The 14,123-nt window shown below is 35.1% G+C and overlaps 1 protein-coding gene across 2 annotated transcripts in view; it reads right to left on the reverse strand.

Annotated features, from left to right (window-relative positions):
• Positions 1 to 25: 25 nt before the first annotated feature.
• LOC135683214 (clustered mitochondria protein homolog) overlaps positions 26 to 14,123 on the reverse strand; it is a 32,133-nt gene continuing 18,035 nt past the window's right edge. For both annotated transcript variants that reach the window (XM_065198414.2, XM_065198415.2), the window contains exons 24-47: positions 13,559 to 13,901; positions 12,934 to 13,009; positions 12,361 to 12,598; positions 12,030 to 12,092; positions 11,508 to 11,569; positions 11,133 to 11,210; positions 10,720 to 10,790; positions 10,166 to 10,238; positions 9,854 to 9,920; positions 9,279 to 9,331; positions 8,981 to 9,022; positions 8,811 to 8,871; positions 8,338 to 8,422; positions 8,007 to 8,083; positions 7,557 to 7,666; positions 6,854 to 6,905; positions 6,304 to 6,400; positions 5,255 to 5,297; positions 3,830 to 3,910; positions 3,160 to 3,285; positions 2,517 to 2,816; positions 1,808 to 1,873; positions 1,103 to 1,182; positions 26 to 696 (exon numbers count right to left, since the gene is read on the reverse strand). In XM_065198414.2, coding sequence (XP_065054486.2) covers positions 675 to 696; positions 1,103 to 1,182; positions 1,808 to 1,873; positions 2,517 to 2,816; positions 3,160 to 3,285; positions 3,830 to 3,910; positions 5,255 to 5,297; positions 6,304 to 6,400; positions 6,854 to 6,905; positions 7,557 to 7,666; positions 8,007 to 8,083; positions 8,338 to 8,422; positions 8,811 to 8,871; positions 8,981 to 9,022; positions 9,279 to 9,331; positions 9,854 to 9,920; positions 10,166 to 10,238; positions 10,720 to 10,790; positions 11,133 to 11,210; positions 11,508 to 11,569; positions 12,030 to 12,092; positions 12,361 to 12,598; positions 12,934 to 13,009; positions 13,559 to 13,901 — 2,366 coding nt within the window. In that variant the 3' untranslated portion in view covers positions 26 to 674. The remainder of the gene's footprint in view (positions 697 to 1,102; positions 1,183 to 1,807; positions 1,874 to 2,516; positions 2,817 to 3,159; positions 3,286 to 3,829; positions 3,911 to 5,254; positions 5,298 to 6,303; positions 6,401 to 6,853; positions 6,906 to 7,556; positions 7,667 to 8,006; positions 8,084 to 8,337; positions 8,423 to 8,810; positions 8,872 to 8,980; positions 9,023 to 9,278; positions 9,332 to 9,853; positions 9,921 to 10,165; positions 10,239 to 10,719; positions 10,791 to 11,132; positions 11,211 to 11,507; positions 11,570 to 12,029; positions 12,093 to 12,360; positions 12,599 to 12,933; positions 13,010 to 13,558; positions 13,902 to 14,123) is intronic.

Below are 14,123 nucleotides of genomic sequence, written 5' to 3' on the forward strand. Positions count from 1 at the left end.
GAGCAGGAATCAATGAAAGAATAAATTGCAGGTTCATAATTATATCGCATTCGTACAAAACATAGTACAAATTAAATTCAATCAAATTCGTTAACGACCATGTAAGTACAACAAGATCATTCACAAGCTGGAACTATAAATCAAACTCTAAACACTTCACTTCGGAACTAAATTACAAACTAAGGGCAATGAACTAAGATAGAGGAATGGAAGAATGTCGTGTCAAACAAAACTGATGGTGAATGCTGTTGAACTGTGGTGGTGTGTGAATACGGATAAACAGAAGACTATTGTATGGGACTTCTATATAGACAACTTACTGAATAAAGATGCTGTATAGATTATTTAGCTGAAGCAAAAGTCTCACACGGAGATCCCACGTCTATCTTCATTTCAAGGCAAGTTCAAGCTTGGTAAACAAACTAAATGTTAAGCATATGGGGGAAGGGGTACAGTATCCCAAAACGGAAATCGCTTACAGCCAGTATTAACTATATATTTGCCGCCTTCAAAGTGGAAAAATATTTGCGCATTACATCAGTGAGCTTGAAAATATTACATTAAAAAGAAAACACTCTTTGCCAACAATAACAAATACCCACGCGCTAGACGAATTCTTTCATGAAAAACACACAGAGGTAAAATTGTTACCAGATTCTTCTCGACGACTGGAATCAAGAGGCATCCGGCTTCGATCTAGAAAAAAGAAGTAACAATCAATTATGATTAACACAAGATCGAGGACTACAAGGAGTGGATTGCTAGAGAGAAGAAGGTTTTAGTTTACTTGAACTGGATCATCCAAGTGGAATGGGCAAACAGTTACAAAATGGAGGCAAAAATGTTTTTCATTAGAAAACTCAATCAATTCTATAAGGGGTTTCCCTCTTAATAGATTCAAATTTTATGTAAACCCGAGGTAATGAGTACGTGCGTAAGATGCAATAAGGTGAGGTGAAGACAACAATCAAGGTTTTTCAAGCTATCATTGAGATTACAACTCCATAAACAAAAATACCATCAAGCAACCAAAGAAATATTGACTATTTAGAAAGAGTGTCCACTAAACAAAGAGCATCAATTGAAATGCATAAAAACGTACTTGACAGGAGTAGCCTCTGGTGCTGCCCCGATTTTATTGATAACTCCTAAAATTTCTTTATCATAACTTTCTTCTGGTACCTACAACAAAAGTATAAAAAATCTCAATACCAAAATGCATCAAGATAATAAAAAATACATTATATTAATTAAAATTCTTTGTAACAAAGCAAAGGACATCGTTTTAAAAACATCACTATCAATGTCAAAATACAAAGTTCCGTCACATTATACAAAGCAAGAGAAAGGAAAAGGCTGCATTTAGACAGTAAGAGGCTGTGACAAAAGCTTTCAAAAAGAAGAAATGGGCCTTGCAACTCCTGAAACGCATTCAGTATCTTCTTAACAGCCAACAATTGCTGCCAAAACTACTCTGAACACCGTGCAATTGGCGTTGTATATCTGTAATTTTCATCTCTTTTCCGAATATTACTAATTCCCCTTTCATCCAAGAACAATTATGATAGTTGAAGCATATATTGTAAAAAGTCACACAAAAACTTTTTCAATCAGCTACTCTATCGTTTTAAATAAAAATTACATCTCTCTAGTGGGTATAGGGGGATGGCTTAATTTTCTCTTGAAAACCGACCTGAACGTTGAAAAAACTTTTGGCAGGGGGTTTATTTAGTTCTCAAGAAAATCCTCTCCAAGGGATTGGGAAAGAAACGCCTAAGAGGTTAAAGTGAATGAAAAAAAACTGTACCTTTGTGACAGAAGATTTTGGTGGTGTTATAGATCTGCCTCCACTCTTGCCCGAAATCTCATTAATCTGTGACAAATCAAGATTTTCTTATTTACAAGCATATTCCGAATAAACACCACAAAGGCAACAAAAATTGACAAGACAAGGAAAATATAGACACATTTCTTTGAGACAATAAGCGATAAAGAAAGAAATATACTGTATTGTAATGGAATGAAACATTTCTTATAAACATTAACAAGCATTCATCACCTGCAAAATGGACAATCTTAACGGGGAGGTTTGTAAAAAGTCTATGATATTTTATTTAAAGTTTACAATTGAGTGTCATGTTCTCGGATGATCTTACTGCATCAATGGCACTTCTCCAAAAAGTTCTTCCAGGACGTGAACAGTGGATAATTTTCTGAACAAAGCAGTATCTCAGAAAACGAGACCAACAATAAAGCCTAGGGAAAACTGGCTTTAAAATCTGGATTTCGAAACTAGCTTTTAGAACTGGCTTTTTAAAACTGGGCATTTCAGTATCGTAAATCTGAGACAAGAAGACTCATCTTAACCGCTCAATAACTGGCAGATGACTTTGGGACTTTTAACTATTCTACCGCAGGTTATCCATATATTTGCAATCAACTTAACAGAGGTATAAAAACAGCATAGTAAAACATAGCAATGTACCTCATATGAAAAAGAAGTGAAATCTGCCTACCGTTTTTTGCATCTTAACAGCCCTGTGTGTAGTTTGATTAAGAAATTCTGAGCTCTCTTTCGTCCTGGCATTTTCCTCGCCAAACAATTTCTTGTAGACATTATAGGTCGCCTTTTCACTAGTCACAGCTGCCCTGTAGTCACCAATGCAACACTGAGCTCTGGCAACCAAGTGGAAAACAGTTCCTGTCTGCAGACTCTCTGCGCCATAATATTTCAGATGTACGTTCAATGCACGTTCGAGGAATTTCAATGACAAATCGAATTCTCGCTGACTATGAAGCATTAAACCAATGTTTGTCTACGAGAAACAGAAACAAGTTTTACGATGAAGCTAAAATATAAAGGGATTCAGCTCTACTGAAAATGGTAGACAGAAAGTGGAGGAATAACACGTCAATCCCCTCCCCTCTCCCCCTCCTGGGTCATGAGTGAAATCAAAGCAGAAAGCGTCCATTATCGTTATGTCAAAATTTATAAGAAGGATAATATACAGAATCGACTTGAAAACTGGACATACTTACTAACATGATTAAAAATCAATAACTATTAACAACAACAAAAAAAGAATGCAAAACACTCTACAATTTTTAAAAGGACAAACACAAGCAGCCAGGTGGGACCTTAATACAATAATAACTAACATCAAAGGTGGCCAGATCTGGATGGCCTTCTCCATAAACCAACAGGGCCAAGTATCGTGCTCGGTACATGAGTTTCAAAGACGCATTGACAAGACCTCCTGTGTAGCAGTACAGCGCAAGATGAACCTGCAATGGAAAAAAATTAGAATTAACATTGTCCACAATATAAATATATTACAAAGATGCAGAATTTTCATAAAATACTGAAATAAAAAATGAGGAAGATGCTCTCGATGGTGAGGCATCAGGGAAATGCATCAACGTGCATCATTTAGAATGGTATTGAATCATAAGGATACCCAGTTAAAAATCTAAAAAAAATCAAGAAGGTTAGAGCATATTGAAAGAAACGCTAAAAGTGATTTACATAAACAGTTGAAAAAACAGCTGAGTGCAGGTGCATTCTAGATGCATTCGGCAAATTGATTATCACGGTTAACAGAAGACAACTGCGCTGTTCTTGCACTCCGTCATTAGAATAAAAAGAAATGACCAAAGTGAGCATGCTATTAAAACAACTGCAGTAACTGTCATGTGGGCCATTTCATATGAAGTTTTGCCATGGGCCGAAAGGTACTGCAACATCAAGAAAATGGAGCACTTAGCATTAAACAAGAATAGTAGGTGAATCATGTTGCTTGCTTAAAATCAGAAAAAATTCTTCACTTACATATGAATTGATTGTTTCTGGATGATCAATGCCATAAATTCTTTCGCAAACAACAACAGCCTTCCTTTGATATGATACTGCCTACAAACAGCATATTAACGCATATTAATTATCTAGCCAAAAATACAAGATAGATAAAATAAGGGAAGCAATTTAGATTACAAGGCAAAGGTTTCTAGAACGGCTCTAAAAAAGGGTTCTAAAGTCAGCATAGAAAATCTAATGAGGAAAATATCAAACAAGGCTCTTGAAATCACACTTAAATATATACACCAAAAATCTCGTTCACGAGGCAATCACATTGCAAAGGCGGTTTAAAAAAGAGTCTTTTTTCTTAAATACGAATTTCTCCTTGGCATGAAACGACACGTCATAGAAGCAATGACCGGTCGTGATTAACAAGGAATTTGATCTTTCCTCGCATTCTCGGCGTTTTCATAACCAAACAAATTAGCTTCGCGCCATTAGGTAACGAGGAAGATATACCTTAAAAAGTTAATCTACATTTCTGAACTATCATGGAGTTCTAAAGAAGGAAGTGATATTTAGGGACAATGAAAAAAAACACCCTTATTACTGACGACTTAATGCAATTTTCGTACTAACTAAAATCCTAAGTGCGTGAGGGATTGTAACCATTTACCAGGGAACCAGCCTATGCAATGCAATGCCATGCCACTGTTAAATGATTCCATTCGATTTTAAACCGTTGGGTGCAAAAATCGAACAGTCGAAAGCATAATTTTGAATTTTACTTTCCACAGTTGAAAGTGCTACCTTAATCAAGGTTTTTCGCGTAGAATTAAGGAATTTTCTCGCATAGGTTATGTATTTGCATTTAGACAAACTAGGGTCATCAAACTATATTGCTACATATTGTCAATGAATACAATCTCTTGAAATCTTGAGCCCGGTACACAAGGGCTTAAGTCAACTTGTCTAAACTTTGAACAAAATAGACGAGGAATTTGAGCATCCGAATGTCATGAAACTGCGAATTCACACGAGCATCTCTCACTGCAGTTCCAGATCCCACGTAGCGTAGATGAAATATAGATAGTGTAGACGAAATAGAGGTTTAAAACTCAAGGCATAACGATACAACGGACCCAACTATAAATCCATCCTAAAGTGCAAACCGAATGGAAAAGTTAAAAGCCACCCCTTCCCTAATTTCAGGTGAAACCTTCCTTAAACTTCTTTATCTTCAATGCAAAAAGTCAGCATGCAAAATGCTGGTGTAGAAAGTCTTCGATCAAGTATTTTGTATTGATGAATTGAATTTAAAAAAACCTCGAGAAGAAAGCAGCGATACCTTCATCGCATTCGGCAAAATATATGTATATTCTAGATAGGATGTCATTCTCCACTAGAACATGTCATAGGGCATTAAAATACTGTTAGAAAATATGTAGTAGCACTAACCTGTGGTACGTCATCAGCCAAGTAGTGGAGTCTGGCAATAGTTCTGGTAAGAGAAATGAAAAAGATTTTCAACCAGTGCCAATTTTAAAAATAAACATTCAAAAATAGACGCATTGCAAGTGACATATCACGCTTACTGGTTTGCTAATATTGATTGACAGGTGGCTTTAGCAACTTTTGTATTCGTCGACTGCCACGGAGGAGCAAATGCAAGGTTAACATAGATAACTATTTACTAAGAGTGTCTCCATGGCATGAAACGAACATTTGAATAAGACTCAAACGGCGTGATTTAACATGGAAATCTATATATCCTCAACTGGCTTCTTATGTTATAATTGTCAAAAACTGACTAAACATAAACCGAATATGAGGAAAGGTGTCGGTATGGCTAAAGATATATTCACACTATGTGGATGCTTTCTTTGTTATTGTGTGAATTTCAACGGGCAACGCGAACTGGTTTATAAAATCTTTGCGTGGTTCTTTCCTTACAAGCAAACTTACAAAACCACCGAGGAATCAATAGCAGTATTGCTGCATTTAGATCCCTTCATTGTTTAATTTTGATTTTCCCATTCCCACAAATCAAAATCGGGAGGCAAATGTTCACTGGCCGATGATGCATTCTAACATCACTCATTCGAAGCCATCTCCGGAAATCCACTTTTTATTTGTACTATGGTGAACAACCAGTTATATCTAAACGCGACCAATGCATTGAGCAAAGCTTTAGAAAATTCTACCTATATTTTATGGCACATTTGTCTCTCCTACACTCAACTAGCGCCATGATCCAAAAAAAAGACGTCATATCATAGAATATTTTTTAATAAAAAAAAATACGACTGATCTTAAGGGAGAAAATGATACTATCTCACAGATTTTAGCCTAAAAAGAGAGCCATTTAGTCTCCCATAACATTTGCATTTCTTCATATGGGAGAGGTTATGGCTGGTGTCAGTTAAGCAAGCCCCTGGTTGACTTGCGTTGAAAGCAAGAACAATGAATTAGCAAAGAATTTACTTAGAAACTTTTGTATTGCCTACCTGTAACATACTGCAATGTCACCATGTAGTGGACCGTAAACTTGATTGAAAATGTTCAGAGACTCTAACATGAGATCGTGAGCTTCACCAAATAATCCTGGAAAATATTAATGAAGTTAATACATAGAAATTGGAAACATAGTATGATTTGGTGGAAGCAAATGTCACTCGAAAAAAATCTCGTAACATTCTTAAAGTACGTACACTAAGAAGTGGGAAGGGGGTAGTTGTTCAACAAAAGTATACGATAATGAACGGGAGATGCGGTTTAAGAAAAAGTAAGTATGTTCTTTAGCATTCTGTGATATCAAGCTCAAATTAAAATTGCAAACAAAAGTCGCGATTTCGGGGCGTCAGAAATAGGGTAATAGGGGAGGGGGTGCAAATAGCCCACGATACGTCCCCGTAATGTCAGAATCTAGATGTTAAGGTGTTACTAGATACTCTCTTCAAATATTGCAGCCAAGAAAACAGCATTCATTAAAACCCCCGGCAAAAAAGTTTGATGCCACAAATTTTTTAGCGACGTGAATGATGTTCATTTCAATACCTGCTTGAAGCTTAGCTTGGGCAACTTCAAAGAGAGCATTGCCATCGTTGCCCTGTAAACAAATTCAACAGTAATTCAAATTACCGGTGCAATACAATTTTTATAAAGCAATCTATAGGTGCATCTGCAAGGTTAAAATAGATAAATATTGGATAATAGGAGTGTCTCCATGGCATGAAACGAACATTTGAAAAAGACTCAAACGGCGTGATTTAACATGGAAATCTATATATCCTCAACAGGCTTCTTATGTTATTATTGTCAAAAACTGACTAAACATAAAGCGCATGTGAGGAAGAGAGGTGCTATGGCTCAAGATGTCTACAAACAACCATGCCTTATCTTCATTGCCGTTGAACAGGAGCTGATATTCATCTAGATGCACGTGAGCGTTGACTGACGCTTCAATGTAGCAGGCAATAGCAAAACGAAATCATTGTGTTAACATAAATGAAGCAACTTAGGTTTGAAAAATGTAATGGATAAACATATGGTTAAAAGCTTTTGCATCTAATAATATAATTGCTTTGAAGTGTTAAAGGCTTTGAAGTATGAGAGAATAATAAAAAGAGTAAATACATATATATATATTTCAACTAAGTATAAGAAAGTTTGAGTTCTATTGGTAGCGAGCATTGATTGTCCTAGTTATTACAGCTTATTCACTGTGCTAACTTCTGCTTTAAATTCGAGGTGCACCCACCTGAGGCTCGACGTGCTTCACGACTGGGAAAATATTGAGAATATCTTCTTCACTGAATGCAGGGTGTTTCTTATTGTCCATATCGTAGTTACGAAGAAGAAGCTGTACACCTTTCAAATTAAGAAAAATAACATCAGCATGCATTGGACACCAATATTCATTTCTGACTAATATCTTCTTCCTTGCTTCTAACCAACAGCAAAAGTCTTCATATGACGCGAAGAAAAGAAAAGGCCCCGTGCTCACTCCAGAGATATGTGTTTTGAAAGTTTAGTTACTAAAGCAATAACCTGCATAATTTGAAAGTAATTAGTACCACATGCATAGGATCACATTTTTAAACACCATTTGCAAAGATTATCATAATGAAGTTTTTTACACCTATCTGTAAGGAAGCTCCAATGCCTGACTGGAGACTACCAATTAACTTTGAAGACAGTCGAAACAAACCTGATTTTCTGCACAATCCTCTCAACAGAGACAGCTTATGAATTTTGTAACTTTCTAGAACATCCTCAGGCTCACCACTGAAATCAAACGTCAAGTAAAAAAAATATGATTAAAGCAAATACTGGGAATATTCAAGAAATTTTAATATCAAAGTCTCTGATTCCTTGAGCGAAAAAATTGGGCTTGATTGGTTGGGCTTGATTGGTTGGGCTTTAGGCGATAAGAATTATATATTATAATGGAGAAACTTTGTCAATTATAAAGGCTCTTTCAGTCATTCTCAGAGGTATAGCCAGGTACAAGCTTCGAGAAATAAACAGAGGGCAGTTACCTTTCAAGTTTGAATCCAAAGTGATTTACAATTTCATCCCTGATCTCCTTCCACAAAATGGATGGCGTTAGATTAACCCACGCAACTACAATAATAAATTGGTTTATGTTAGAACCGACAGTGAAAATGAAACAGAATAGTACAAAATTTGCGAAGATAATAATATAAATAAAAAGAATGGCTTATCAAGGTCATTATATTTGAAATTATTCTTTTCCTGCTAGCAACAAGAATTACATTGGAGAAGCTTTAATCTCCGAAACTGTTGCTATTAGACATTTTTCAAGGGGACGAGAATGCTAATGAAAAGATGTCAAATTTAGAATAGTGTCCCAAGACTGCTGGCAGGCATCGTAGCTTTATAATGCAAAGTTCATGTTGGTTGAATATATCCGCTCGGCTACATCAATACTCTTTCGGCTGAATAATTGTTAATCAGGCCTTCAATTTGAAATTATCCAGCTTTAACTCACTTTGGTTATTTGAAGAATGTGCAGTCTTGCCCTTCTTCTTGTTTTTCTTCTTTTTTATTGTCTAGAAAGAAATTTGCAAATTCCGATGAAATCAAAGACCCTCCAAGCGCTAAATAAGGCTAACAAATATAAAACCGAACTATGCGAAGAGTTGGTCAAGAACTACTCACTTCCTCTGGTGGTAAGTGTGGCTGTGGTGTTGGAAAAGCACTCTGCAACAAACAGATACACATATATATATGATGCAAAGTCAAGAAATGAAACAAAAATGCTAGAAAAAGTGCAAGAAAACCAGGGCACGATGGCCAAGCAAGGGAAGAATCATGTAGCCATTTGTATATCAAGGGCAAGAAATGCCATTCAAATCTGATAGCAAAGAATCTAATGGAAAAATAGGCGAAGACAATGAAAGGTAAAAAATATAAGGAAATTACTACAACGATAATTAATAAATAGTTTGATACATACCAGGAAGCAGTTGAGAAAATGACAGACGGCTGCTGACAACGTTCGTAATGTTCCTAAAGAAAAAGGAGGATTCGAAATCTTTATAACAAATGCATAAATATATATTCATAGATTTCGAAAATTCACATAATTCCAAGTCTTGTTTCCTTCATTTAATCTTAGAATTTTTCAAGTCTTTTTGTCACTGGCATAGAAAATCCAGGGCAACCCACTGTAGCGATATTAAATAAACTCCAAGCTCAGGACTACGGTTGGTATCCTAAATATTTGACAAGGGATAAAATAAAGAAAATTAACCAAAGACAAAATATATAGCACATGCTGCAAAACTTCAAGTTTAACTGTCTTTTGTGAAGAATAGGGTTTCATAAAAATCACTGAGAAAGTCATTCACAAACCACGATGCAAATCAGGAGCAAAATGATAAATTTGCAGTGCGATAGCTTTCTATCCAAACAGAAACAATATTTTCATTTCAAGCTGAGGAAACAAAAAATTAAATCTGGGTTGTAATTATAAGTAAATACTTGGTGTTTTTTTAATCATGTTGTTTGGACGAATAAATGACAACTTACCACTTTGCAAACAAGATTTGATCTGCTTCTTAGCTGCACGAAGAATCATTTCACTGACAGCTATCCTCTGAAATAATAAAACAAAAAAATATAGTTACGGCGTTTTTAAGGCATATAAATCAATAGATGGTGGTCTTTCGAGCTTATAGGTAAATATCGATTGGAAAAACTGCAAATTTTCATGCAATTGTGCGAATGCTTAAGAATAAATAAAATAAAAATAATTAATTTTTCCCTAGTGCTTAACTGAATAGGTACAATTTAAAATGACTAAGGAATTTTCAATGATGCATAAATATATGAAAAGCTTACATGGACATGTTGTAAATCCTCCCTTAATGCACAGAGAGAAGCAACTTTGCCAAGATACCTCATATTAATACCTCTGTAACAAAAAGGATGTAAAGAATCAATAAGAACATCGAATTAAGTAAGATGTGACATCGATTTAGGTGAATCGGTAAGATGTGACACGAGGACTGCCTCGGGCAGTGGAGAGTTAAGGACAGTCTACACGCGGGTAAATGTGACAATGACGGAAAGAAGTATAAAACACGAAATAAAAACACAAAAAGCCAGTGTTTCTTCGAGTAAGGAATATTGATACAATTTGATACGAGATAGAACCAATTTAGCAAGTTTGATTTAGAGAAGACTGACTAGAGTTAGAAAAATGAGGAGTTATTGGAGATTAGAAATTAAATGAGGGATTTAGAAATTAAAGAGGACCAAACGTCTATCAAATATTCTGATCTATTTGCAAATAATTTAAGTCGCGACCACAATTAATTTTGCTAAAAAAACAAAAGAAATGGAACAAACAACAGCAGTGAAAAGAAATGTAAGGAACAAAGCTTAAATCGTACCTCGCATGCATTGCCTCAGTTAATGCCAATCCGTCCAGAGGAACAATCGTTAATGTGATAAAATCTTCAACCTAGAGTAACAACAGAGGCTATTTTCACCATCCTATTATCATGTAATATCATTACTTAAGTATGTACTATACAACATCAATTGTAAAAAATACATAAAATAAAGAGTTATTACACAATACTGAGAACATTTTACAACGATTTTCGGGTATAGTACAAAAAGAACGAGGGTTTAAGCAAACAAATTATCGTTAAAGCTATTATTATTATTTATAAAGATATTTCTTGAAATGCCTTTTTGATTAACATCAAGTGAATCGAAAAATTACTGAAAATACAACATAGCAAAGCAGTATAACGATATTTCATTTTATCTTTCTGGGTGGTATCATTAATCCACTTACCAGTTTTGGTACAACAGTTTCTGACAGAAACTTTGAAGCATCTTTAGCGAGTACTTTGTCTTTTTCCAAATTATTTTTCTAAGAAAAAGTCATTGGCTATAATTGCAAAATAGATGTGGAAGTTCAGTTCTTTATAATCATCCACGTTTAAAAATTTTGAACATCAACATACAGCAAAATATACATTAATGCTATCATTCATTTAAAATATTCAAAGCTCAAACATAAGAAACAAAATCATAGGAAATAAGGTTTCGTTTGAATTTGCAACGGTTTACGAATTGAGCAAGTCATTTACTTAAATATTAACCAGTTAGGTTAACAACAACAGAAAACTCCATTATACGTTACACAGCAGAAACTCCATTAACCAACCTCTGATTCAGCATGCTTTACCTCAGCAACAAAGACATCCGGGTTGAATTTGATATCAAATTCTAAGAAAGAGAGAGGCTAAATTGAAGTGACGATGCAGCTGTGATGCATTAATTAATCAGGCAGTAAAATCAACTTCCATATTTCAACTAACAGGATTCCAGTTACTGATTGCGATGGACGTAAATTAATAATTGTATGCTTTTACTGGATTGCATTGAGTACAATATTATTCTATGCCATAAGTAAACTTGAATTCCACGTTAAATGGATTGATCAACCGACTGATTCAAGTAACTGGTTGATTGATAAATGATTGCTTGGTTGATATATTGATAAACAAAGCAGGAAGATGATTGCTTTCAAGTGATAAAGGGCTAATGATATAGCAAACTTTTCAAGGGATAAAACACGAAAACAAACTATTCCTCGCTCAATTCTTATGAAGCCTTTTTTTGTTGCTGATCTACTACAATTTAGGGATACACGGAAACACAAATGACAAAATGCGATATCACATACCTTTGTCACTGAGAGATCCGATGGTGGCAGCAGCTGCCTTGACAGCCTGCATTGCAATTTCATCTGACAAAACAATAACAAAATTAAAAACTAGAAAAACCAGAAATACAATACACATGACATTATGACAACAAATATTTCAATCTTAACAACGACTTCATTCTAAGAATATTTAGTTTTACATTGAGAACTATAACGAGAACATTAAGAGCTTTTAATTTTTTACATTGAGAAGTATAATTTGAAAAATTCCAATGGCATTCCTTTCCAGCCACGAAAATTACGTATTTACAAATTTCCAGGATCAGGTCAAGGATTTTTAAGCACGCACCTCTTTCTTTCTGCTCCAATTTCTTTGCTTCTTCCAAATCTTTAGCTTCTTTTGTGAGCTCCTCGCCAAGTTTTTCTAAATCTTCTGCATTTCTAATTTCCAGCTGTTGGGTATTTTCAATTTCTTTTGGATCAATTTTCTTAATTTCTTCAGATTCCTTTTCGGTTGCTGCTTCTGCACCCTCAGTAGCTTTAGCCTCTTTGGTTTCTTCAGTGTCACCGTTTGATAAGGCTTCCTTCTAAAAAATCAAGGATCAGCTATTCATATATCTTTATCAATTCACTTCTGTATATATCTTCAAAACAAATTATGTCATTTATATGTTGTTGTTGTCTCCATAGACGAAATTACGTCACAGTAAACTTCATTATACATTTCATTCAGCTTGGCAATAAGCAACTTTTGTGAGCATCTTTGTTCTCAGCAGAAATTATCGGCTACATTCAAACCTATGATCATTGCTACAATTAAGAACATATTTAAGAGCACAAATCTAAAGAATTTTTAGGGCTTTTTGTAGAGAAGGTAACAGAAAAACCAAAACTTTATGGAAAGAGAAGCTTCCAAACGAACCTCTTTCTTGTCTTTGATAGCTCGTAGTTGCTGGCTGTATATTGCAATGAGCTTTAGGAAGAGCACGTATCGGAAGCTGCAAATAGCAGAAAAACATGCTCAACAGTAGCTCATAAAATAATGTGACAACTTTAGGTGACACTTTCAAACCTACATTAACTGAGACATCCGATTAACGGCAAACTCTAAAGAAGGAGATACAATTGTGAGACAGTGTCAGATCCCCACGGTTAACGGTCTAATGGTTGTCCGCTTTATGGAGACTCCGTTGTATATTGAGTTCTTTAATTACGACAAACAGTAGCTTGCAGCCGGCTAGAAAACTGTGGGATGAAGTAGATAAACTCGAGGAACTATAAATAGCATAAGGCAAAGATAATCAAATTCTCAGTCCTGATAAGAGATGCAATTCTCTTCGAATAGTCATGTATCATAAAAAAGAATGCTTTCCTTTTAAGTTTGCCTGTTGGTAAAATTTCTTCAAAAACTGTGTCTAGGAACAGCAAATTCATTTTCGTTTGGAATAGACAGTATTGGTAACAGACGCATATATTCAATTGATCTACAGAAAGGATTATTTGATCATGAATTTAGTAAAATAATCACACATTCAGTTAAAACTTACCCCACAAATGCATCTACAAGATTTTGTCGCAAAGTACAAAGTTCATGGGAATACAGAGCTGGAAATTCAAAAGTGAATTTCTTTTGCTCATCTTTTGGTGTCGTTGATTCTGTATTTGTTTGTTCCTCGTTAGACTTATTCATTTCTCCATTTTCTTTCTTTTCTTTTTCTTCTTCCTTTCCTGCAGCAGCATCCTTCTGACCATCTTCTTCAAGTTTGCCATTTGTAGATATTTGTTCTTCGTTTTCTTGTTCACTAACGGGTTCCTGTTTCACATCTTCCTCCTCTGATTTTTCAACTTTTTCAGTGTCGTTGGGACATTTTTCAGCATTTTCTTTCGCAGCTAAAACACAAGAGGAAATTAATCAAGGGTAGAAATCTCATAATCTAAGGAGTAGTGTAAAAATTCATGGTAAATCGACAAATGATTCACGAAAACTAATTTTGCACCTCAAGGAATGCACGACCCACTATAGAACACTAATTTTCACTTCAAAATTTTTTTAAAAACGACAATGATGGCTTAGGACTACACTCTTAGTGTGGCTCTTGCTTTAGGAATGTT

The sequence above is a fragment of the Rhopilema esculentum genome, chromosome 7, assembly GCF_057945365.1.
Source record: "Rhopilema esculentum isolate cy_ngs chromosome 7, ASM5794536v1, whole genome shotgun sequence".
NCBI lineage: Eukaryota > Metazoa > Cnidaria > Scyphozoa > Rhizostomeae > Rhizostomatidae > Rhopilema > Rhopilema esculentum.